Source organism: Dermacentor andersoni, chromosome 1 (assembly GCF_023375885.2).
Source record: "Dermacentor andersoni chromosome 1, qqDerAnde1_hic_scaffold, whole genome shotgun sequence".
Classification (NCBI taxonomy): domain Eukaryota; kingdom Metazoa; phylum Arthropoda; class Arachnida; order Ixodida; family Ixodidae; genus Dermacentor; species Dermacentor andersoni.
This window is the reverse complement of record NC_092814.1, coordinates 279,355,526-279,381,120: the sequence shown is the minus strand read 5'-3', so window position 1 is coordinate 279,381,120 and position 25,595 is coordinate 279,355,526. Positions and strand designations below refer to the sequence as shown.

The 25,595-nt window shown below is 53.9% G+C and overlaps 1 protein-coding gene across 2 annotated transcripts in view; it reads right to left on the bottom strand.

The window, feature by feature from the left end:
- The window catches only part of N (neurogenic locus Notch protein), an 83,598-nt gene that overhangs the window by 30,748 nt on the left and 27,255 nt on the right, over window positions 1–25,595 (bottom strand). For both annotated transcript variants that reach the window (XM_050195631.3, XM_050195633.3), the window contains exon 3: window positions 1,567–1,844. In XM_050195631.3, coding sequence (XP_050051588.1) covers window positions 1,567–1,844 — 278 coding nt within the window. The remainder of the gene's footprint in view (window positions 1–1,566; window positions 1,845–25,595) is intronic.

The window sequence follows — 25,595 nt, the reverse complement described above, 5'->3', positions numbered from 1 at the left end:
TGCCTCGGGAAAATGCGTGCAGCAGTGCAATATCTGCTTTTGCTCATGCCACATCAACCGAGTAATCGGGATTAAACCATTAATCAAAAAATTGTAGTTAGAATCGTCCAGCACGAAGCACTACTGGCAATAAAATCAACCCCTGCGCTTTACCGGCCTTTGTGAACATCTTTAACTGGAATGCCTTTTGTGTGTGTACCTCCGTGTGTGCGTGCTTTTTTTTTTTACGCTTTCCTCTCTGTCCTCTTTCTAACCCCTATCTCCCATCCCCAGTGTAGGGTAGCAAACCGGAGACTGATATCTGGTTAACCTCCCTGCCTTTCCTCTTCATCATCTCTCTCTCTCTCCAGCGCTTGTCGAATGGATGCCGCAGTGATACTGTTGACCTGGAGAGGGGAGGGGGGTCGAACCCATCCCTAAATAATCGAGCCCCCTCCCCCGAGTCTGACCGAGTCCTGAGTCGCAACTTCAAGAGGAAGCTTTAGCTCGGGTGCTCCTATCTAAGTACACGTAAAAGGAGAATTCGTTTTTCTCGACAACCACTGCACCAAATTTGACGAGGTTTGTTCCATTTAAAAGAAAAACTTAGAATCTAGTGACTGTTGGTTTCGAATTCTTAATTTAGGTCCTGATCTTTTTATTATAATTTGGCAAAAATCGGAATTTAAAGAAAATGAAACTATAAAGTTTACAATTCTAACTCAGCAACGAAAAATGATAATACAATTCAGTGAATTTCATCTAACAGTACATTTAAAGCCGACAAAATTGATATGTTACGCATGAATCTCACAAAAAGTAGCAATATGGAAATACAGATTTTGCAAAACCTTCGTACACAACGTAACAAATTCACGTACGCTGGAAAATGACATATCAAATTTGTCCGCTTTCAATGATCTCATAGATGCCGTTTACAGAACCGCGATATCTATTCTTGATGCAGAGCTATGAATTTGTAAACTTCGTGTTTCTATTTTTTTCATACTTTCGAATATTTGAAAATTATTTTAACAAAATTCAGGACCTAAATCGAAATTCCGCTTCCAACAGTCACTAGAATTTCACTTTCTCTCTCACATGCAACAAATTTCATTAAAATCGGTCCACAGGTTATCTCAGAAAAACGTTTTTGCGTTTTACATGTATTTGAATAGGCCGCGTCGCAGTTGGGCCCCAGCTAAAGCTTCCTCTTCAGCACTGCTTACGGGAAATTCCTGTAAATGTGACTGCGTATCTTTTGCGGTGCCGTGGAATGAAAACACATAGCCGTCTGTATTTTTTACGGGAAATTACTGTAGATATGACGGCGCGTTATTTCAGTGCTGTGGAAGACGCCTGTACATTTTACGGGAAAGAGTTGACAGCCGATGCTGCTGGGAAACGTCCAGTAAAAACAACGGCGCATTTTTTTATTTTTTTTTACAGTGCACGAACGCGCTTATGAGCTATGCACAATGATTGGATCAGTCGGTCACTGTGTGGCAGGCGAAGGTGGCGCCCCTACAATCACGAACTGTAAATAGTTGCTACTATTTTACATGTCTTCTATTTGGCGACACTCACCTCGAAAGCCGTTGGCGCACAAGCATGTGTAGTTTTGCAGCGTGAGCAGCTGGCACGTGGCCCCGTTATTGCAGGGCTGCGTGTCGCAGGCATTGGGCACCTTGATCTCGCACATGGTGGCCGTGTAGCCCACGGGACAGGTGCACGAGAACTTGGGTCCGTTTGTGACACTCATCTCCACGTTGCACGTGCCGCCGTTCTGGCAGCGGAAGCCCGGGCCTCCGGTGTGGCACGGATTCGCGTGCTGGCAGTACTCGCCAACGTAGAGCGGAGGACAGCTGCAAGAGAGATGTGCGCCGTTGAATCTCCTATGCGATCATCATGTTGGACGCTTTCTGTGCTTACAAGGAACAATGCGCAGCCAGGCAACTTTTGAACACGGCGCTGCATACCGCAACAAACGTGACAAGCGCGCACGCCCTGGCCATTGCCTCCCTGTGCTAAGAAAAAATGGGATCTGTCTTTTCCATTTCAGAAGTGGTGGTCAGAAAATTCCCTGACCACAAGCTGCCTCTTTCCCGACCGGTCTCCAGATGCCTCATATAAAAGATACAATCCGCACTTGACCGCTGGGCCAGTAGCGAGGTCGTCTGCAGACTGTTGTTCTCAGCTATACATATAGCTGCCGACGTCTTAGCTAATAGAGAGTATTAGTGTTGTCGCGTTTTCCGACCAAGGTGTTTAACGCGCATACCGGGACCAATACCTCCCCCCACCCCCTAAACTTAGACACTATGAAAAGCTCTCCGACGCCTAGAAGTGTCCGCGGCCTGCCTTGTCGATTCGCGAACTGCGGGCACGCGGCGGGCGTTGACGAGGGTCGAACCCTGCGAGAGTAGCCAGCATGCGGTACCACAAACCGCCACCTGAATGTTGGCGCCGCCCGTTTTACTCGGCTAGTCGGCTGCTAGACCTTGGCGAAGGACCGAGCTTGCAAGATCACAATAGATTAGGAATCGGCCCAGTGGGGGAGAATGTGCGGGGGAATGGTCCCGACAACTTGTTGAAAAAGGCTCGAGGCGGGGTCGTTCGCTCTGGGATTGGACCCCGCGCCGACGCTCCGCCTTTTCGCCCTTCGTTCGCTTGCAGCAAGCGTTCCACCGGCGCATATCGCGCGCGACGGAAGTGAACGAATATCCGCTGTGGGTGCTCAGTGGCTGTGGTGTTAGGCTGCTGAGCAAGAGGTCGCGGGATCGAATCCCGGCCACGGCGGCCGCATTTCGATGGGGGCGAAATGCAAAAACACCCGTGTACTTAGATTTAGGTGCACGTTAAAGAACCACAAGTGGTCGAAATTTCCGGAGTCCCCCACTACGGCGTGCCTCATAATCAGAAAGTGGTTTTGGCACGTAAAACCCCAGAATTTAATTTTTTTTAAGTGAACGAAAGTTAGCAGCCCTATAAGGCGCACTTACGACACAAAACGATATATATGAAGGTAACAAAATGTATTCAATGTCACGGTTCATTGTTTCGTGAATACAACGGTAGCGAGAGGGATAGATAGAGAGAGAGTGAGAGAGAGAGAGGGAGAGGGGGTGGCAAAGGAAAGGCAGGTAGGTTAAACAAAGATTGCTGCCCTGTGGTGGAGGAGGGGCAAAGGGATGCGATAGGTGAGAGATAAAAGGATAAAAAAAATGAAGAAAAAGATAATGAAAACACACACACACACGTACACACAAACGGTTTCTGTGGGCACTGTCACGCAGCCTTCAAAAGCGTTCCTAGTGTTACGCAGTGACAACGGTAGCAAAATAGATGGCAATGCTATTCGTGCTAGTTAAGCTTGCACACGCCGCGTGATTTGGTGCTGCAACACGACGAAACCGGATGCTCGTCTGCTGCGCCACCGATGGTTTCGACTCACTGCGTAGACGTCGCGCAACGATTGACTAATCAGCGTCTGGCTGGCGGCTAAGGAGTCTCGTGGCGCCTGGAGACCCCACTGCGTGTCGTCTGAGGAGGCAGCAAAAGGCATTCGTTTCGCTGATCGAGCGAGCGTTAAATCGCCTCGGACAGGGCGGCCCTCAGCCGCCGTCCACCCCAGGAATAATAATAACGTTGCGCGTCTGCCGAGTCGCGATGCGGGATGGGGGGATGTAGCAGGACGGATTTCTCGTCCCCGTCGGGCGTGGCAGCTCACCGCGGGGGTCCCCCGCTGCTTGCTTAATCCGGCCAGGAATCCTCGACTGGCCCCGAAATAAATGGATATCCACCAGGGGATTAGATCAGTTCGCCAGAGCCGGTAGACGTGGCGGGGGCAGCAGCGCGAGGCGCGGCCAATCGGCCGTGTTCTTCTCGCTCGTCTCCGCAGCTGCCGTTCGGCCGCCACATTGACCATATTATAGCCTTTGCGTCTTGCCTGTTGCCCCTTTGCTCTCCGTTGCAGTTATTGGTGCTACAGGTACCAGCCTCTCACCTTCGTTACAAAAAAAAAACGACAATACAAGGGCATGATGAAGGATAAAGCAAGTTACGAGTGGTGAGGCGCTAACCAAAGAAGGTTCCGTGGTTGGCAGTACTGGAGGAAGGGAGTAAGGCATAGAAAAAGGGTTGACCAACTAGCCCAGCTTTTCTGTCAACTTCGTGTCCAGCAGCTAAGCAGTCCGAACAACGAAGGCCCGTATTCACAACAAAAGCTCTTATACTATAATTGTTAACGTAAAATAATTATAATTATCGTTCAATGAACCACTAGTGCTGAAGTGGAAATTTTCAACCGGACATCCCGTGTTGAAGGACGATTAATTTTGGCATAACGGAAAGATTTCTCGTTATTGATTGTGATCCTGCGTTGCGTTTGTGCCCAAAAAGCTCGTCGCATTATTCTGAACCGTTTATAGAGCAGAAAGCAAACGCGCAGAGATACTTTGGAAAGCTGTTCATATCTCTTGTAAGTCTCGTTGTCCTGTCGCGCAGCGTCTTTCACGAGCCCACAGCCACTGATTGTGTCCATGGGGTCTTTCCGCCAAGCAGACACGAAAGAGCTGAAGTTAGGGCGATATATATGGCGTCCGCAGGACAACGTCATATCCACATAGATCTCCTGTCATTACCAGAGACGCCAGCAGGTGATTAGCTTTCCCATAAGATTTGCTTCGTGCGCCAGACAGCGCCTTTAATTTACGTTTGTTTCCTTCGCCTAAGCTTCGTCTTCAGTATGTGCGGAGCAGGTGTGCGCCGTGGATCATCCGCGCCCCATCCGACGCGGGAACCGTTTGTCTTTACTTATGCGTGTCGCTGTTAGATGCTGTTGATAGCATTCTTTCGGAAATGCGGTTGGTTCACGTGTAAGCGTGTTTCAACTACAGCCGTTTCGCAACTTCTGAAGATCGTTTTGCTCGAGCCGAGGCAATGCTAACCCAACTACGTCATGCGTGACGAGAGGAAAGGAATGCCGTCTGCTACTTTCTACATAACGGTGCCATTGCGGGCGAGCTTAAGAGCGAAAGTGGCAAGGTTGCTTTAAGCTTTGCCTGCAGCACTCTACACTATTAGGCAAAGTTACACCCTTTGGGGTGTATCTCTGCCACACAACGATAATCGTCATCTGCCTTGCTTGCGTTTCCTTTCATGAAAACGCCGCGCCCGCTACTTTCCTGGCGGGAATGCTATGTCATGCTGATAACGCGCATGCCGTTCGTTACTGGAATGTTCCGGGCTCGCAGCATTAAAGAAATGAAATGCGGACAAGACAGATGACGATTATCGTTGTGGCAAAGGGGTGTAATTTTGCTTAAGGGTGTAGAAGCAGTAGCACCCTTTGGGGTGTATATTTGCCACAGAACGATAATCGTCATCTGTCTTGCCCACATGTCCTTTCTTTAACGCTGCGAGCCCGGCACTTCCAAGTCACGAACGGCATGCGCGTTATCAGCATGACAGAGCATTCTCGACAGCAAAGTAACGCGCGCAGAGTTTTCAAGAAAGGAAACGCAAGCAAGACAGGTGACGATTGTCGTTGTGTGGCAAATATACACCCCAAAGGGTGCAACTGTTTTCAGAGTGTGACGACAATGCGATGCCCTTGCAGTATACAGTAGACATGCTCAAATCTTTTTTTTTTCTATGCACCGCGAGATACTTCCCAAAGAGTGCTGTTTGTTTTTTGTCCCGTGGATCTTTGATGCTAACGTTGTTTTGTTTCGAATTGGGCGAACAAATCATTGGGCCATGCTGCCGGACAGACGGAAATTTAGCAGACTTCAGCGATTGCTCTATGCTATGAACTTATTTACTTTAACACCAGCAGGCTGTCTTAAGGGACGCCGTCATCTTTCCAAGGCCAATATTGTGATGCGCACAACGTCGTCTTAATCCCTGCATTATCGCCCGCTGTGACCTCCACAAAATACATGCACAGTCACCACCACTTTTAGAATACGCGCGGCGTACAAAACCTCGCACTAATTGTCATGCGCGAATGTTGGCGCGTCTGGCTCCCAGTTGCACCGGAGGGTGTCCCACGTAGCTGGACAGAATTAAGGTAATGTTGTTTGCCGTCGCTTGGAGATACTCATTTTTTTTGCACACCGCATAATTAGGTATTTAGTCTTAATTAATTAATCAACTCCTCAAATTTTATAATTATATGAAAAATGTCAATGAAAAGATTGTCGAGCAACGTGAAAAACTTCCCGTTACAGCTTTATGTTGCTGGATACGTGCTACATAAAAGCGTGTTCCCGAGCGTGAGAGAAGCCCGCGAATACACGCGAAGTGCCTCGAGCGGCCAGTCGCGCGGCAGTTTTACGTATATTTGCGGGCTCCTCATACCTATATTGAATGGGAGGGATATTAATATTGCGTCTTGCGGTGTGCCTTCGTTCGGCATATCGACTGTGTTAGATCTTGTCTGACCAAGGCCGATGGTGGCTGCGCGATTAGAAAGGACTTGATAGATCTTCACGCCACAGCCAATCCCGTTTAATTAGACAGGATGGTGTCAGGCGCCATTGTCGTTCTGCTGTTTTCGTGGTCGGACTTCCTCTGCCGATGCTAAGAGCACCTGTTGGAGGCACGTTCGTCGCCGGACGCCAACTCGATCTTTGAGGCGCACGTGATGTCGCACGAGAGATTTGTGAAAGGTTGTAATGCTGTGGTAGGTGGTGGTGGCGCTGTGGCGCGTTTCGCCGCAGCATGAAGGCGCGTTCACCGCCTAAGTCAGCTGCGCCTCGCTTGTCGAGATACGCCGTTTCGTCCTGCCGGCTCACCACAGCTTCGCTTCAGACCCGACTTCCTCAGTGCGTGGGATCTCCATGATTTCAAAGCGAATAGACGAAGGAGGAGTATCCGGCTTCCGTAGAGTGAACAAGCGGAGAAGAAAGCTCACGTGCGCAGCCGTTGTCATGCCATCTTCGTCTCGCTGTCTTCATTGCGTTGTCATCATTCCTCCGTCGCCGTCAAGCTGTCGTGGTCTACCAGAACATGTCGACGACAATTTGTGCCGCCATCATCAAACACCTTTATCAACGTCAGCAGTATACTTGGTATTGCTAGTGTGCCCAATCGATTTCTGCGGTCCGCATAAGCTATTCGCTTACTTTGGCAACCATCTTCGGTGGTTTCTGCAACCATTTCTTCATTTTGTGATGAAGATAGAGCTGAGGAGGTGGCTTGATGACGGCGGCGTAACGGTAAAGACAAGACAGACTGACACCGCAAACTCACTTTCGATCTTTCAACTGCTGTCGCAGTAAACGTTGATGTTCAACCACTGTTTATCGCCAAATCGAGCACGGCGATTATAAGATAGCCAGTTCTCCTTATTGGCAGGAAATGGACAATCCTTAATCAATTATGAAATGCCTCGCGCGTGCAGGTTGTTTCCGTTAATGACGCGCGCTCTCAGTTTTAGAACTGGGAGCGCGCCGAGGAAAACGTCGAAAAACTTTAACGCAGAAACGACCGAAAGGCCAACAAAGCCATCGATTCGTTGGCTTTGTTGTAATCGCTCGCCGCGATCATGAAATCATGTTCCGTCATTGTCGGCCAGGACGTGGTGTAACCACCTGCAGGAACGTTTCTCCCGCCTGCGGCGAGCTGTCACAGTCACGGCATCGGTGCGAATGCGTCTTACATGTATTTGTTCGCTAAAAAGACTTGCCTGCTACACTGACATGGCAACCTGCATTTCATTGGCGAAATAACCCACTCATGTACCCATCTCACTAGCGGCCCTGGAGGGCAAGCTTAACGGCGAACTAGAAAGGCCTTGGGAACCATTCGGTACGACTGCCACGCGCGACTCATGCTTGTCGTTAATGCTACATCATTTGTGCTTTTATTTCTTGAGTAGAAAGAAGCATGTTCAAGATTTTTGAACGTGCCATTTTCCCCATCTACTGTAAATTTGCCGAGTGATCTGCAAAGTCGTCTTTTTTTTTTTCAGAGTTATCATTGAGGATGAAGCGTTGCTTTGTGTTTAATTTCACGTTGAAGAAATGGCTCCACCACGTGACACAGAGGGGGAAGTCATCGGGTGTAACTACACGCAGCAACATTTGACTAATAATTGTACTCAAATACTAATGATTTGTTCAATGTTCTCTCGCTAAATCACTGATGAGGGTCAAAGCTTGCTGTATGTAAAATATGACCTTTATAAAATTTTTCTTCCGGATTCCAGGAACGATGACCCATTCTGAAAAATTTCTTAGCATGGAGTAACGACCAAGTAAGTGCGTTGCTTTAATTTGGTAACGGTAACGGGTTTCCTTAATTTGTAGGTAAAGTACGGCAGTAACGCGTTCCTTTTATTTTAACGTAAAGAGTAACGTATTTCGTTGCCTACAGCACTGGCCGTTTCTGAGTGCACAGGTGGTCGGGCACTGGTTCCATGTTGAACTCGTTCGTTCGAAAGGTGCAAGTCCGACTTTTTTTTTTTTTTTTTTCATACCCACTCGCTCGCCTACAGGAAAATTTTGCCGTTTTGCGGAAAGACCGTGGTTTGTCAGCATCCGGCAACGGCGGACGGCCTAGATAGACGCTGTGCCGCCAGCGCGTCCATGCCATTACGGGGCACGTTGCAAACGCTTCAGCAGAGATGTGCAGCTGTGGGCAAGCACGCGTACCTTTCGGTATTCCGAAAATGACAAGCGTCTTGTCACTATACGGGTAGGGAGCGGTGTGTCTTAACTCTTGGATGTCGTCGAGAAGACAGTCAAGGGTTGCATTTGGTGCTGGTGCCCGCCTATCGGTCTAGACCATTCCTCGAAGGTGGTGGGCAGGCAAGCTGTACATGACTTTGTACCACTAGCGTCGTAGTTGCGAACAGTCCCAGATTAAATGAATGAGCTACGTTGTGTGCTGGAAGCAATAAAGGCATGAAGTCTCTTCTTTTGTAGGGCTAACGATACGTGCTTACAACAACGGTGCGGACGCGTATGTCTTGCAGTAGCGCCTCAACGTTCTTGTCCCATGCAGAAAGCAGCGGCTCCAATCAGGGCAGCCGCCTGCCAATGGTGCGTACAATTTGTGGGCGCTGGGGTCCCATGAATGGGGTTCTAGAGTGCAGCCTATTTGGTGTGCGGGCAAAAAAATAAATGAATAAAATAAGAAACGGCGTCCCGCAGACTGTGCACACACAGGGAAACGAGGAGGTCCGCTGAATCGCACCCCCGCCGTTCAGCAGTGGTGGTAGTGGGGGGGGGGGGGGGGGGGGGGGGGGTAGGTAAACAATTTGGGAACAGTGCCGATGCTCGGTTCCACGTCGCTCTTATCTCACTGCATGGCCGCGGGCGGCAGCAGCGGCGGCCGAGGGGCGCACCCGCGTCCGGGAAGTGAGCGCTCGCCGGAGGAACGCAGGGGGAAGCTGGTCGCCTTTCTTTCCCGGGCACGACTGAACGACGCAGGCAGCTCCGTTTCCTTCAGCCAGGAAAGCGCCTGGTGGTTAGGGGGAAGACGTTGAGCATCAAGAGCCGCCAAGAGCAGTGGCCCTTCTTCGAAGATGAGGGGGAAACGAGCTGCTTTCGCGTTTACAAGAGCGCTCTCCCGACCCAGACGATGGTACAACACATGGGAGCGCAAAAGCTAGCCTGGCGCATTAGCTGAGCTAGCTGTCAATTACCTAAGTTCTAACAAAGCCTGGTTACCTGCGGGCGGTGTCTTCTGATGTTTGGATCTCCTCATTACAGCCGTCAATCTTGGCGGTATCTAGTCTGCCCACTTTTTCTAAACTCGTTCTTTGCCTTCAAGGCGGCTAAATAGGAAAAGCGCACACCTCGTGTCGCTTCTATTAGACCGAAACAAAAATGCAAGGATGACGACGCCCTGGTGCACAATAGAAAATGAACATACGTCTAGATTTTTCATTTAATAATGTAAAAGCAAGCATGCCAAAAGCGGGATCCGCTGGCGCCAACTCTACTTCCTTTCGAGTCGCGTTTTGAGCCCCCTCCGCACACCCGATCACACACGCCCGGTGGGTGCACGTGTACTGCTACATGAAAGCTCCTTAACGAAAAGTCCAAATTCAATGATTAGGACAGAACTATATTAGCGCAAACCCTCTTAAAGAAGACTACTTAAGGTCTAACGGTGATTAAACAATGCACATGTGTGCCAAACTGTAATTCTGTGCGGTGATTAGCTTAAGGCAGCCGCTGCATGCCGCAGTTTTCTTCAGTGCTCCCTCCTGTTGCGTCATCACAAAGTATGTGTGTTCTGCATCGCTCCATTCTCATTTACGGTCATCTGCATCGACCGCGCGACCTTTGATACCCTCTCATCTACCTGTCAAGCCAATGCTGTTCCCACGCATTATGAATAGTTTTCCACCGCATGCAGCCCGGCAGTAAGCGCCCGCTTCAGTTCGCGTGACGTATGGACACCTGGTCGCAATGTGCCCTCGTGACCCTCCTTGAGCGTGTGCCGATTCTCTCACGCGCAGCGCGTCCTCGGCCGAGATGTGCGACCAGGCGCCCGAGCCATGCAGCCAGGCTCCCAGCCTTGAAGCCGCCGAAGAAGCGGCCAGTCGTCCTTGCCGGCACCGCTGTCCAGGAGCGCGCTCATGCAACACCGTCCGCGACCTGCTCCGTTCTTGACCCCGACGGTATCGACGGCGCCACAATGGAGAGACAGCTTTCGAGAGAGGTTGCCAAGCTTTTCAGTAACCTGCCAGGCGGCAGCTGGTTTTGCGGAGGTCGGCACAGGTGTGGCGTGCTACGTGTAGTTGATAATTGAGTAGGTCCTGTGGTCAGATCTCGCCGTGGCACATGCGAACCCGTGGCTTCTTGCGCGAAAGGCGCTTGGGACCAAGAAGAGGGCTCTTTGACATGCACAACGACGGGCGATCCACGCGGCACGCGAGCGGCCAGCTCTCGCGGCGACGGCTGTCGGTCGTTAAAGCATCGCCAGCCCGGGCCCGGTCGCCGCGCCCGCTGGGCGTGCATGCTGCTGCACCTTGTATATACGCGAGCCCCACCCGTGCAGTCGCTGGACCGGCCAGGGCGCGGCCGTGCGCTACCCGGCCGGCGGGGGTCAGGGGATGGGTACACGAATCCACCGAGTGGCATACCCCTCTCTGCTTCTGCACCACTCGAGAAGCACGCTGATGGCTTATTCGAGTGCTACTCCGCCTAGCTCTGTGAGACAGCAACCACGACGACACGTACGCTCAGTGTGTTCCCCCGCACGCAAATCAGAGAAACCGCGGGGACCGGTTTATTTCTGAGCCGTTCGCCACGAGTAGCGTGTGCTCAAGCGCAGGCCAGCTCGGATAGCGAGCGAACAGAGATTTTCAAGCGCGATGCTCTCGGCGGCCTCGCGCAGGACAGACCCGAGTTATGGCTGCCGAGGCCCGTCCCAGGGCGTGCACAAGAGAAGGCGAGTGTGGTCTACCGGTCGGACGGGTTCTTCGCCGCAGAAGAGGAGCGACGCCCATCCAGGCATGTTTGCCGCCGCTGCCCTGCCCGCCGAGGTCGACGAATCCACGCGGCCAGCTTGCTCGTTCGATTGCTGCCACGGCGGCGGCACCGTTTATTCCGGCCCGGGCTGCGCGCTGCCGCCGAGGCGCGCCCAGCGATGGCCGCGTCCCTTTTCATTTTGCTCATCCCCCTTTCGCCCGTCGTCCAGAGCGCTCCTTTTTCATCTCTCTCTCTCTGCTCCTGGCCGCCTCATCTCGAGGGGTGCGCGCATAATAAAACGTGCGCTCGGGCGAAGCTCCCTCCGTCATCGTCCGCAAAAAGACGCCTTGTCGTCTCTGGCCGCCCTTTCTTTTGCGCCATCTGTCAGTCCTGACGGAAGGAATGCCTGCTTCCTCCCGGCGCTCTGCGAGCGCGCTTTTGTTTGTTCCGTTAGGTTGCCGACTGTGTGTGTGTGCCCCGGCTCTCCGCTGCAGTCCGGATCCCCATTATTGCCGGCGCGGCGATGTTGCGTGCGTCGCGCCGTTGCAATTTCGCAGGCGGACACAGCTGTGGCCGCAATTTTTCAGCGCCAATTTAGGTGCGCGCACGCGCGCCTTGCGCTGCAGCTTTTCTCCTCGCCGTCACCCCCCTTCTTTCGCCGCGAGGCAGCACGCTTCCTCCACCGCGGAGCGTCTTTTTATATCGCACAGCGAAGCGCCGTGCTCAGCGTGACCGTAGAGCCACACTTCGATTTCTAGTCGCAGCTGGGACTGGCCCAACCAAGCGGCGATGACAACAACGAGAACGCAAAGACGGGTTGCGGAGACAAAAGAAGACAGTTGGAGCCGCCGCTCGACATCGACGTCACTCAAACTGTACACGTCAGTATACCGGCCGCGGGCGTTTGTTACTCGTGCTTGACCTCTTTGTGACCGCGTCGGTGGATGCCTGCTTCGACTCTGGAACGGACACTTACTTTTGTTCCCATCACGACAACACACAGCAACCGATGAGCAGAATAAAAAAATATATATACTGAAGCTGACATTTCACAGGCGACCTTCTGTGCGGGACAGCTGCGTTCAACGCTTTTCGCACCACGTGTACTCCCTTTCGCAGGAGACAATCAGGCGCCAGCGCGTAACGCTACAACGGACAAAACAAGCGGCCCTAAACAAAAGTAGAGGCATGGGAACTGTGAGAACCGCAGTGCACAACCAGAAAACTGCACACCGAGCGTTTCGGCAGAAGCCAAAGCGGCAAGAGAATCGTGAGAAATTTTACGCCCTGACGGTCAAATCGCGCATTTGCGGCCCTTGTCTTTGCATGTTACAGCCGCGTTGGCAGCTCACAAAGGACGAGGTAGGTGGAAAAAAGAAAGGGGGGGGGGATAGTGTCGGAGAGGAGCATCGCGGTAGTGGTAAGTTGCTTTGAAGACGCCGTTCCGAGGCGCGACACGCACGACGGAGGTCGCGTAACGACAAACAAAAACACCTGCTCAGCGCCCCCACACGGCCCGCAGTCAAAACAAAGAGCGCCCCTGAACTTTCAGCAGTGCTGCCACCGATAAATTTCAAAGCGAGAGACAATTTTAGCGAGAAACGAGCCATAAGGTGGGAGGCGACGAAAGGCAATCAGGAAGGCGGGAAGCGAGCGGCTTTTTTTGTGCCCTTTTTTTCTTTTTTTCCGGAGCGGGCGGAAAGTGAACAGTATTCGGACGGGAACGCGTGGGACGGCAGTCGAAGGGCCATTTAGGAGCCCCGCACGCCGAACGCTCCGCTCCCACTGGTAGCGCACAAAGCGCTGGGAACAGGCTGTCTCGGCTGAAATGAAAGCGTGCCCCGGGGCACCGGCAGCGCCCCAAGCGACGCATTGCCCTTTACTTTTGACGTATGCCTTGCGTGCTACGGTCGAAGAACAACGTTCGGATTCAAGCGAGTGCCAGCCGCGCGGCGGCTTTCTAGCCATCCACGAAAGTAGCGTTCCGCGGCTTCATTGAAACTCGAATATATGGAACGGAGCAATGGAAGGTGTACGTATACTGTTGGCTACGTCGTGCAGTTCTCTGTTGTAAACTTTTTTTGAACTGTATTTTGCAGGGAGCAGTGACCTCATGTTCTAACATCACATGCGATGTATACTTATGCACTGCCAAGCGCAATCCTTCGGCATTATTACAGGGATGCCGTCTACGAAAGAAATGCACGCGGCGGCCCCCCTCCCTATTTGCTGTTCGGAAGACGCGAAGCGCGTGCGAGGCTAGCACCTTCAAAAACAACCTAAACGGAGGTAGGCGCCAAAAGGTGGTGTTCCTCAAACGGCACACGTTCTAGTGGGCAGAGTTGCCGCTCACATAGCCGTGCGTGTGCTACCTTATCTTACCGCATCAGCTTATTAACTCCTATCGGCCACTGGTATGGGAGAGTTTAAACACCGCAAGGGGGCTTCGTCCGCTATATACATGGAGTGCGCTGAATCGGCCCGTGCGCCACGTCATGTGGCTCCGATCAGGCACTGCAATTTTGCGGCGGCATGCAACGCCGAATCCCGTCGAGCGCCATCTTGGCGCTCGCTGCCGCGCTCCACTGAGCACGCCTCCACTGAACGAAGAATGGTACCGCGAAGAACAGCCACTCTGAGGGGAAAAGGGAACGGCGGCATGCGTGCTCGGCCGCAGGGGCAGGGCCCAGGGGAGGCGCATTCCAGCAGCACTCGCATGCCGTCGGCTAACTAACCGGGAGCCGTAAAGATGCCAGCATCCTCGCGGCAAATGAACAAGACCGGGAGGCCGCTGCGGGCGAACCTAATGACAGGCCTCGGGGCGGGCGCTGCCTTCTCCTGGCCACCGGGCGGCAGAGGGAGAGGGGAACGCATGCATAGCTGGCAAGCGGCGGCCTTGGCGCGGCTCTGGCTCGCGTTCCGCGCGCTGCTGCCCACGTCATGGCTCGAGATGATGCCGGGCTCCAAAACATGCCCACCGAGTTAAGGAGGGCCCGGTCGGGCGTTTCGTGCTTCGCCATCCCTGGGGCGCATCCCCAGGTGTGCTTCGCTTAAGTCGTGCACGGAAGAGCGCTCGGCGATCACTTTCCGATCGCTATCTCCGGGGGCGCACGCAAGATGCAGTACGTCGCGGCCGTGCGGGACGGCTCGAAAATCGGCAACACATGAGCCGCCTCTAGGGCATTCTCCTCGTGGAACGGGCTAGTTTTGCTTTCTCCGAGTTATGCTCGGCTGAGGGGTGGCTGACATCTCCCACGGCTAACTCTCTTGTTACTGCTTCTTTTCCACGAGCACACTGCCTCTCCGAACATTGTGCAGCCAATTGTCAAACATCGTTCATTAATATGGGGCCTGGGCTAAGAACGCGAATTCACAAGCCTTTTAATCCCTAAGTGCTATTTGACATTGGCTGGCCATATTCGCTCATATGTAAGGCATCAGGATTAGTTCAAGATCTCTCTTACGAACAATCCAAACGTAACAGCGAATACGGGCCTTCGAGAATCTGGGAACTTTCGATCGAACAGCTTGATATTTTCTTTACTCTTCGGGGCATCGATGTTTCACTTTTACGCTTCTTAAGTTCTCGCACACGCCTGAGTATTTATGCGGCATCAATGCGAGTAATGAGTGTTCTCCATCTCTCCGGCATTGGCACGCTAGAAGTGCCCGTGCGCGAGCTGGCCGCTGAAGTACGCCCCGCAGATTGAAGACGGGAGACGTGTGCCCACGGCAGCGCGACGCCAAAGCGCTGCTCATGGGCAGTCACCGGTCAAGAGCTGCACGACGCGGGCGCCGTATAGGCGTGCCACAAGAGTGGGCCGGACGACCTCGCATTGCGAGCCAGCTAGTGCCGCCAAACACGTGCGCGCTGGCACGCTGCGCTGTGCGAAATAAGGGGCGGTGTTTCCGCTCTCACAGGCCGGGCGTGCCAATTCTGCAATGCTGTCGAGAGTCGCAGTCGATGTTACTTACTGCATGTATGTAACGGCGAAGCATTTGCGAGCCTCGCGTGATATCTTGAGTAGGAGTTAAGCATATAGTTATGCAGGGCCGAATGCGCACCTCCGGCGTTGTGCGAGCGCTGTCAGACTGGTTTCTGGCGCGGATCTTGCTTTAGCGCTCGGACAGGGATGGTATATAAAGTCTAATGGAGTGGGCGGAATTCAAGCACTGGTGATAGACGCCGATGCCGAGATGCTTCGCCGCAGACGTCGAACCCACAATCTGCATCCGCATGTCCCGTCAAGCTACTGGATGGACGGACGACTTAATGCAAGCGGCGGTCGTTTCTGGGCGAGCCGATCCTCTCCGCGAAATGACCGCGGTGCTTGCGCTGCCGCCTCAGTGGTTCCGCAAACAAAGCGACTTCCCAGGGACGCCGCAGGGGCGGCGCACCGCTGAGCAGCCGGAGCGCGGTTTCTTTTAGCCCCATTGTCCTGGAATCCTCCCGTGGGCAGTCACAGGGACGCATTAGGCCCACCTGAGACCGCGCCTAACACGACGATCGACCGGAGCGGCCGAGACAGCGCCCGCTTGAATCATGCCGAGCGGCGGGGACCATTTGGCCGGCCTCCGATGTATAACGACCCGATTCCAACCGAGGCGGCCGCTCATTGTTTCCCAGGAGCTGCTCGCAGGGATGACCCCCGCCGTGCTGCATGTCCGCGCAAGGCTCGGAAGCAACGACGGAAAGCACAAGTGCCGCTTCGCACGCGACTACCAAAATTCCCCGCGAGGCCGAGGAGGCGCGACCTGTTTGCTAGACTTGCTTTGTTCTCCGCAGAGGAGCGCATAAAAACAGTCTTCGCAGCGATAAACTATTGACAACGCTTAGATAAACACGCGCCCCCAGCCGATCGCGTAGCCCTGTTCGTAGCAGGTTTGTCCGCACTTCGCTCGGCTAACCTAGCGGAAACGCACTGAAGAACCGTCAGCGACGAGGCGGTCGCGGAGGCTGGGTGGGAAACACCAGCACATGCACGCGGCGCGCACAGGCAATCGAGCCGGAGGACAGTCGCTACCACGACGGCGCAAGATAGGGAACCGGTGGCCCGCCGCGAGGACACCGATCCCGTCGCCGCCGTGTGCGAAATCCGCGCGCGTCCCAAATAGGCGTCGCCTCGATTGGGATGCGGCGCACGTCGGCGGCACCCCCGGCCGCCGAAGGGCGCGACTGCATGCAGCCACCACGAACCGACCGAACGGCGGCGGAGATAAGCGAAGGCCCGCGCGCTCTCCCAGGCCGCCGAAGAAGCAAACAGGCTGGCTGGCGGCTCCTCTCGCGACGAAGAAACCCGCCGGGGGAGACGACCGTGGCGTCCATCCCGGCCCAGGGCGCGCGTGATCGCCATGCAGAGACGGCGATGCCGGTCAGCGGGAGCGCACCTCGCCAACCGGTCTCCACGCCGCTGGAATGCCGCGGTGCATCTGTCTTTGGCGGCAACGCAGCTAGAGAGGTCGCCGGCACATCCCGCGGCTCGCCTCGCCGATCGTCGCGCAGAGAGGCCGCTGGCACATGACTGCGCTCGTCTTCGAGAACGACTACAGAAGTGCGCTGCTTTTCGCTCTGCGCGTCCGTGGTTTCGTGAATGTTCGGCCTCAACAGGCAACGGCGCGATAAAAGAACTACAGCGTACACTTGCCAAACTTCGTTATAACAAAATTGGAGGGAAATGGAGGGGAGTTTTGTTATAAGCAAACATTATAAACGCTTAGAACGACAGAAAGCTGAGCTATTTGGTAAGAATTCATAATGCAAAAAAGGGCAAGGCGTGCAGACACGGATACAAGAGAAGTGGGCAACACGAACGCCGACTGGGCGAGCCGTGTACCCGATGTACCACGTGTACCCGATTGACACGTGGTGCTACCATTCCAGAGCATGTGCAGATAAGTTTTGTGTCTTCTTTCTTTTTTTCGCCTCAGTGCTTCCTTCAGTTGATAGTCGGCGTTCGTGTGGTCTACTTCTCTTGTGTCCGTGTCTGCACGCCTTACTCTTTTTTGCATTATGAATTATAAACGCTACGTCGACACTACTTGACGGGCGCGGAAGACCAAATGCCACGATTTCGTTATAGCTGTCACTTCGATATAGGCGCAAAATTCGCGGCCATACAAGTACCTAGCAGTTAAAGATTTGTTTGATTTATTCATTAGAGTCTCTTGATTATACTCAGCTCGTTGTAATCAAGATCAATTAAGACAGCTCGCGGTCTTGTATATGCATTTGGCTACCCCAAGTCACCTGGCAGAGCATAGGACTATACGATGCAATGCTGAAGTGCCTTAGAAGGCGCGTTGCTGGCCCGTGGCATCATCAAAAGAGCAACAAAGGACGATGAGCGCCTCCCGTTGAGAACCTCGCTCCGGTTCAGCGCCGGTCTTTCTTTCTCACTGCCACTGCCGTTCGTCGAGGTGAACGGCGTTCCCGTGCCAGTATATGCCTGCAGGCAGCTAACCGACGCCAATCACGTGCACTTCAGGCGAGCAAAAACAGTGTCGCCCAGCTTGTATTGGATTTACCGCGCTCTGTTGTGGCACGAAAAAAAAAAAAAAAAACAAAGAAAAAGCAGCAGCAACTAGGCCTATGGTGAGCGAGTCAGCGGACAGCTAGGGATTGCGCATGTTTGTGCTTGCGCGCGCGCGTGTGTGTATGTGTGTGAGAGAAAATATGTAGGCTTCGCACGCGATATTTCGCCCGACATCAGTTTCTGCCTCGCAACGGGCCAGCAGTGACTTCCAAGAACTGCGTTCAAAAAACGCAGCCCTCCCAAGAAAATGAATATTTTTGTCCGTTACAATGGCAGCCTGTCCTTCTTTCTTCCTTTCCCTCCCACCTTAAATCTTTGCAGAACGCGTTCACTTTCTCTCCTCTTGTTGCGTATCGGATGGCCGGCAGAGGTCTTCGTCGCCGCCGGACGTGTGCAGCGAGACAATGCAATAGCAGCAAGAGCAGCCTCCTTCCCCGGAATGCTGTCCATCAGCCAGGCCACGTGACCCCGCCGTTGCCACACTCCCGACGCTGGCCCCGTATAATTTCGTTCTCCGCGTGCAGTGCGTGGCCCCTCCTCGGAAGGCTCTCGCTCGGCTGTCCCGCTGCTGGCTGCGGCGGCGGGGGCCGCACCGAATCCGGTTCGTGACCCACCCCGGTGAACCGCGAAGGACTGTGTGCGTCGTCAGACGCCGCTCACGAGCGCGCGCGCGTTGTGGCCGATTACTACACGACGCGCGTGCGGTCGGCACGGTGGCGCCTTCGGAGGAGTCCTCACGTGACCGGAAGAAAGTAACCCGCGAGCCCGGAAGTGCGAGCTTTTAAAGCCGTGCCTTATTGCACGCGACGTGTTTTCACGAGTCACGACGCCATAACGAGTTTCCAACAGACGCCAGTCACGTTACGAACCTATCGACTCAGATCTTATTCGCCTTTATTTTTGTTTTCTCCCTCTCTCTCTGTTCTTCTTCCTTGTCCGGTTGATTAAAGATGAGCATGCTGCATGTTAAAGCCGTGGTAAAGGAGCTCAGGATGGCGCCACGGCACAAGCTCCGGCAGCTGTACGAGTGTCTCTCAAGGCTCGGGTCAGAGAGGGACGTCACTCGTTCAGCCTCGCGAAGAGCCTGCCGCCCATGACTTCGTACGCTATATCTTCTCGTGGAAAAGAGGTTCCATCGCCTCACAGTCTTGCTCAGAGCATGGTCGAATGGAACAACAAACGGGAACTTTCGTCCGCGCTTCACACGGACGCAGCAGCATCAAGCAGCAGAAGCCTCGGCGCACCTCTGAGCAACCATCGCTTAGGACGCATCCAAGACCTTTACCAAAAGAACAGGTCAGGAACAGCGGGAGCGGCTGTGGCTCAGGGCCGGTAAGGTCGGCGGGCACTCGCCATCGCCGCAGCGAGGCCGTCCGTCCGCCGAGCGTGGTTTCGCCATCATCTCGAAGCGCGCCGGGGCGCTTCGCGCGCCCGCGGTAGCCGGCGAGCGGAACGACCTCGCGGACCGCATGCAAATGGACGGCGCCGAGGAGCGCATCGGCGGCCGTTCCCACCAGTGGCGACGATCGGCGCCGATAGCTGCTTCCCGCCGCTGCTAATGAGACGCGCGCCGGGCGACCCAAGATGCGAAGGGGGTGAGCTGCTCATGAGAAGCAGAACCATCTTTGCTCCACTTTCCGAGCGTAGGCCCGCTTCTTCCTTGTTACGTGGCATCTGCAACACGTAACGCGGCGGGATTTTGCACAGCGGCATGCTCCGATTGGATCATCCGTGCATCGTGTTCGCGATGCAGGCCTCATTGAACGGACGCAAGACCATGCTTCGACCCAGACTATTCCCAGGGCAGGGCTACATTGCTCTTGTACGTGTTGGCCCGCGGTGGTGGCAGTTAATATTGTGGTTATTTTTCGCAAGTGTCTTCTTCGCTTATTAGGTGATGAGACAATGCCAGTTATCCATACCGCTCGTCTGCAATCACCAGACGCGGAGCACATTAAAGGGCACCGGTCACCCATTTTACCTCCCGCCAAACAGAAGGCATGTTGTTTCCGTGCCCCGCGGAAAGTACTTCTGGCTGTCGTTCCGTTGGCTGCCTCGCCCGATGTCCTTGAGTACTTGCACGAGTCCTTGCTACGGAAATGTCTCGAAAGGGCCCTGGCATACAGGGGAGTCGTCACGCCCAGCATATGTCTCCCCGATGGTGCAACGACACTGGACGCAAAAACCCTTGAGGCATATCATGTGTTTTTTCTTTCTTTATTTTTTTTTTACTTTTGTGAGCGAACGGTATTGTGCAGTGCACAAAACGCATGCAGTGCTTTCCGGCGACTTCCGATTCATTCTAGTCTGCTGTTATTCATTTCCTGGTTGTCATGTTTCCTAATGCATTAAAGCCTCACAATGCAATGCGAGTTCCCTACTGGAAGTGCGGAACCCGGGTGCTCGCCTTGTGGCCTTCAACAGGTTGCGCAACAGTACGAGAAAGAACAGGAGGTGGGCTCTTATCGTCGCGGTTAAAGCACAGATCCAGAGTTTTCTTTTTTTTTTTTTCCTCTCGCTCTGAGACCGCAGCTGGTTTCGATCGGCGTTCGGCAGATGTCGAGATGGTTCTCTTAGATGCGCGCCATAGACTCCCTGTTTCTCTCGCAAACTAAGTGTCTTTCCCGCGCCTCGAGGATTCGATGTTTTTTTTTTTCGTTGCTTTCAGGGGCGCCGTGTATACGTGAGCGCCATCCTTGCTGAATGTCGACGGCAACAAACCGCTTCGCGGGCTAGCCGTGTCGCGGTCTCATTTTAATTTTCCTAGTGAATCGCGATGCACCGCGGGGACTCCTCCGCTGCTACGCGACACGATGGGGCGGCCGATAGACCGCTCCGCGCACTCACAAGGGCTGGTCTCAAGACACGACGTTCGCCGGTCGCGGATCGCCGAATGCGTCGCTGCGAGGCAAATTAGCAGCTCGATCACGTATTCTTCCGGCTACGGAGCGCGCTCTCGCGCGCGCGAGAGAGCGGATCCGGTTGGCTTCTCCGACAACGAGCAACGCAAGCTGACCAATGGAGTGTCCCGAGTCGCATTCTCCGGTTTTCTCACGGTGCAACGGCTGGGCGCTAGCGCAGCCTTTTCTTTCGCTTCTTCCGTTTGCACAAACAGCGATTGACCAGCGGCAGGGCGCTCCATTTCCGCTTTCCCGTATCACTGCGTTGTCTCCCGTGTCCCACAGGACGACGCCAATCTGTCTTTGTTTATTGGCGCAAGTCGGTGCGAGCCAAGTCGAGTCTCCGCCTGCACCCCGTCCTTGCATTTGCACGCACTGCGCAACACGCTATAAGTTTCCAGTGAAAAAAGTAAAAAAGAAGATAGGTCTGCAGGGAGAGGGGAGGAAGTAAGCGGGGGGGGGGGGGGACGCTTAGCGCATACAGAACGGTCTGCGTATGAGTACTGTACCTGTCGTCATCGCACTTCGTTTCGCCGGTGGCGAAAAAGCTTCGCGTTGCATGCAAACGATAGGAGAATAAGTAACTAAAATAAAATGAACAAAAAGATCCGCTCGAGTTCATGATGTCGAGTCGTGCATGAGGGATAGGCAGCGTGGCGAGGCACAGGAATAAGAAAATAAAGGTCGGCTGGAGGCGCGCCGAATGGCCGTCCGTCCTTGTTTGCGCCTAATTGGCGCCTTCCTGCGTCGCCCCGGAACATGACCGACGGCCGCTCTTCCTCTCTTTCATTGGCGTAGCCGTGTCACGCAGGGACCCCTCTTTCCATCCTGTCCGCGCCGTCGACGCTCGGGTGGGCCATCCCGGTCCAGTTTGTTCGTTTCGCTCATCCGCCAGTGTTCCCCTCGTCCTCTAGACCTTGTTTTCGGTCTTCCGTCTGCTCCCGTGGCCCCCCTTAACTCTGCCGTCCTAATAAACGCTGCACTTCTCTGTGGCTGCAGTCCCTCGGCTTCCGCAGGGCCTGGCGAGGGCGCTTCATTTCCGTCACACAGGCCCTTAAGGCGAACAAAAATAAGATCCTCGTCAAGGAGCACGAAAGCCGTAGGGCACCGAGAGACACTGTTTGTCTCAATGAGGATGACGGGTGTGATATCTGCCGAAGTGACGGCGCCTGCTAATAAAGCGCAGACTTGACGCCCGGTCCACTAGCGAGGGCGGGGGATCCGAGGTGCTGGTATTGCAAAAAATTTCGCGGAGCGGTTTGAGGCGGGGGATAAAAAAACAGCATTAAACGAATAAACGTGTAAGATACCAACGTCCATTGAGGCGACAATTTGCCTGCCTATCGTTAGAGAAGCTTACGACGCCGCTGCTTTGAAAGAGTTATGCGCGGAAATTTCACACTGAGGGTTAAGAGAAACTATAATGAACGAGAGAAAGTATAACGAACGCTCCCGCGCATCTCCTAGATGACATTCACAATCGATTAATCGAGTCTATAGGCAACGGCTGTAGCTCCATTCCACAACCAGCGATGCCCCAAAGATTGTACACAAGCAGGGGCGTTGTATAGATCAGGACGGGACAGCGGAGTCTCCTCACAGCCGCGGCACTTTCCTAATCGCGAGGCGTCGCGGGTGGCCTTAGACCCCAGAGTCGCTCATTGCTAGACTCGGCTGTACAGCGCGTGCGGCAGAGGCCAACTTTCGAGGCGCGCGCTTCAGCGCCGAGCTTCCTGGAGATGTGCGGCGCTCTCGAACAATGGAGGCCGAAACGAAGACCGCGCCGAAAGGGGCCGACCGCGGTCAGGCTTGCTCCTCCTCGCCGGCCGGGCGGGGCCGCTCACGCGCCAGTCCTGGGAGATCGGAAAAGCGAGTCCGGAGTGCGGCAGGGGACAGCACGCTTTACATTTGCCGTCGTGTCGCGGCAATATCCATCGTACACGGCATGCGGCGCCCGCCGACTCGTAAAAGTGAGGTGGAAAAAAACAAGCAAACTAAAAATAAAATTAATAATGAAAGGAAGGATTTACGGGTTGATGCGACAACACGTCTAGTAGTCGAGACAGTTGCTTGAAATGTCGTCACAAATTCTACCACATGACCTGACGTGAAAGGTGCCTGCCGGGAGCAGTTCGATAACGACCAAGCCTGGCAGTCGCAACGACACAAATTATAGGCGGTTTGCAGAGCTCCTGGTTCTGTTAGAATCGTGTTGGCTTGAATATATATATATATATATATATATATATATATATTCGCAAGCAGGGAGTGAGGCACCGCTTTCTCTTTTCCCCTGGTGGTCCCTACTTCTCCGATGCAGGGACATGGGGGGAAGAATGGAGGGGAGAAAGGACGCCGTCGCACAGCGTGCGGATCAAAGCAGGACAAATGAATGCGAGTGGAGCCCCCAAGGCCAAACGGCAAAGTCAGCCAAGCAGATCGGGCGCGAGTGCGCCGTTCCCCTCACGTCGCCTCGCATGGGCACGGCCGTTCACAAACGCACCATGCCCACTCGGTTCCCAAGGCCACGACTCCAAGACGCGACCGAGGGAAGCGGGGAGTTTTGGCTCGGGACTCAAGCGCGCGTGCGTTGCCTTTCAAAACGTGTACAACGGCGGGATTCATTTCCGAAAACGCCGTTCCGTTTGCCGACGATGACTGTGGTGGCATAGGGGTCAGAGCAGGAATTGGAAAAACTCGATTGCGGCCCGGAGCTGTGCCTGCAGCGGCGCCCCGCGAGTTTTCCTGGGGAGTGTGTTCCCCGAGAAAGGAAGAAAATGAAAAAGGAAAGGCAGTCGGGCGGAGCCGACACCGGAGTTCCCAGGGTTTCGCCTCTGCGAGCACCACGCTCTGTGCACAACGCCACAATGGTGTACTAACAGCACTTTCTGGCCATACACCAGAAAGGCCCGTCGCGAAGCGTCACGCAACGCTGATGTACAATTCCAGTTCGCGTTATGAAAACGAAGCTTCTGTGGCAGTTCAGCACGCAAGTTCTATATAACCTCCTACCCCGAACGGAAATAGAAAAGAGCGACGGCGCAAGATAACATGGGATGTGCAAGATCACCACACTCGAAGAAATGCAAGAGCCTAGTCCAACGACATCACAGTCCTCTCGATTTGCGTTGCCATCCCTGCAGCGAGTGCGAGCGCCCATCGAAGGGACGGCGATCCAACGGCGCCTGGGCGCCGTTGGCTCGCGGCCTGACCTCGGTCGACTCTCGCAGCACATTTACTCTCCGCAGCGCGCGGCCGGTTCGCGGCACTAATTGGGTCAGCCTGTGCCGGTGTGTCCTTGCGAAGCTGGCTCCAGGAACGCCGCCGAAGACCGGAACATCGCGGCACCTTCTCGCGATGCTCGACGCCCGGCCGCCTACCGATGCATCGGCAGCGATGAGAGCCAGCCAAAATGTTACGCGCGCGCGCTCTGCGTGGGTCGGCCGTCTGCTCCACGCCGCGATGGGGTCACGCACGGGGCATTGCGGAGCGCCCGCAGCGTCTAAACGGTGGGAGATCGCTCGCACAGATCAGTGACGCAAGCCTGAACGGCTCGCGTGCCTATAGACGCTCGGTCGCGCTTCCGCCAACGCCGTTCCTTGTTTCCTCCGTGCTGTGGCGCAAATATTCGTACTGCCGCACGTAAAGAGAAACAAATATCAGCACTTAGTGAGCGGTCAGCGCTATACAGGGTGTTCCAGCTAACTTTAGCCAGAGTTAAAAAAATATGCAGATGCACTCTAAGACGACGCGACCAAATTTAAAAATAAATTATGGGGCTTTACGTGCCAAAACCACTTCCTGATTATGAGGCATGCCGTAGTGGAGGACTCCGGAAATTTCGACCACCTGGGGTTCTTTAACGTGCACCTAAAGCTAAGTACACGGGTATTTTCGCCCCCATCGAAATGCGGCCGCCGTGGCCGGGATTCGAACCCGCGACCTCGTGCTCAGCAGCCCAACAACATAGCCACTGAGCAACCACGGCGAGTGCGCGACCGAATGCATGTTGCTCACTTTTGTGTGTAGCGTCACGTTATTTTTGTATTCTGCTTAATTAGATAATTCATCATCATCATCAACAGTCCACTGCAGGACGAAGGCCTCTCTCTCGCTCTCCCTCCGATCTCCAATTATCCCTGTGCTGCGGCAACCGATTCCAATTAGATAATTAGGCCATATTAATTGAACCAACCTCTGAAGCAACGACGCTAGGAAAAAAATTCAAATTAGAAAGTTGTAGAGCGCTTTGCGAAACGTCTGAATAAACAGTTTCTAACTTTCTATCTATTAAGTATTAGTGTTTTTCAGCTTACTACGGATGCCCACGATATACAAAAAAAAAAATACCACGTGACATACCCGCTTGCGCGCCGTGATTGCCGTGATTGCAGCGCTCCCAAAACTGTCCGCGTACAAACGAACGTAGCATCTAGCAGGGCGTGCTGCCGCTCAAAAGGCGACAAGGCAGTGACGAAGGCGTTGGCTGCGCGATTTACGCCAGCGATGTGCTTCCCTCGCGGCGGTTCACGATAGCGATAACCAGGCGCAGCGGCAGCACACCCGGCTAAATGCTATGTTCAGTGCTATCACGATGCGCAAGCGGGCATGCCGCGGGGCGTGTTTTTTTGTTTTTGTTTTTTGTATTTCGCAGGCATCCCAGTAAGCTGAAAAAAACTAATACTTAATAGATAGACGAATACATTACATGAGCCTGATCTTTCAATCTAGCTCGACTTAATATTTTCCTT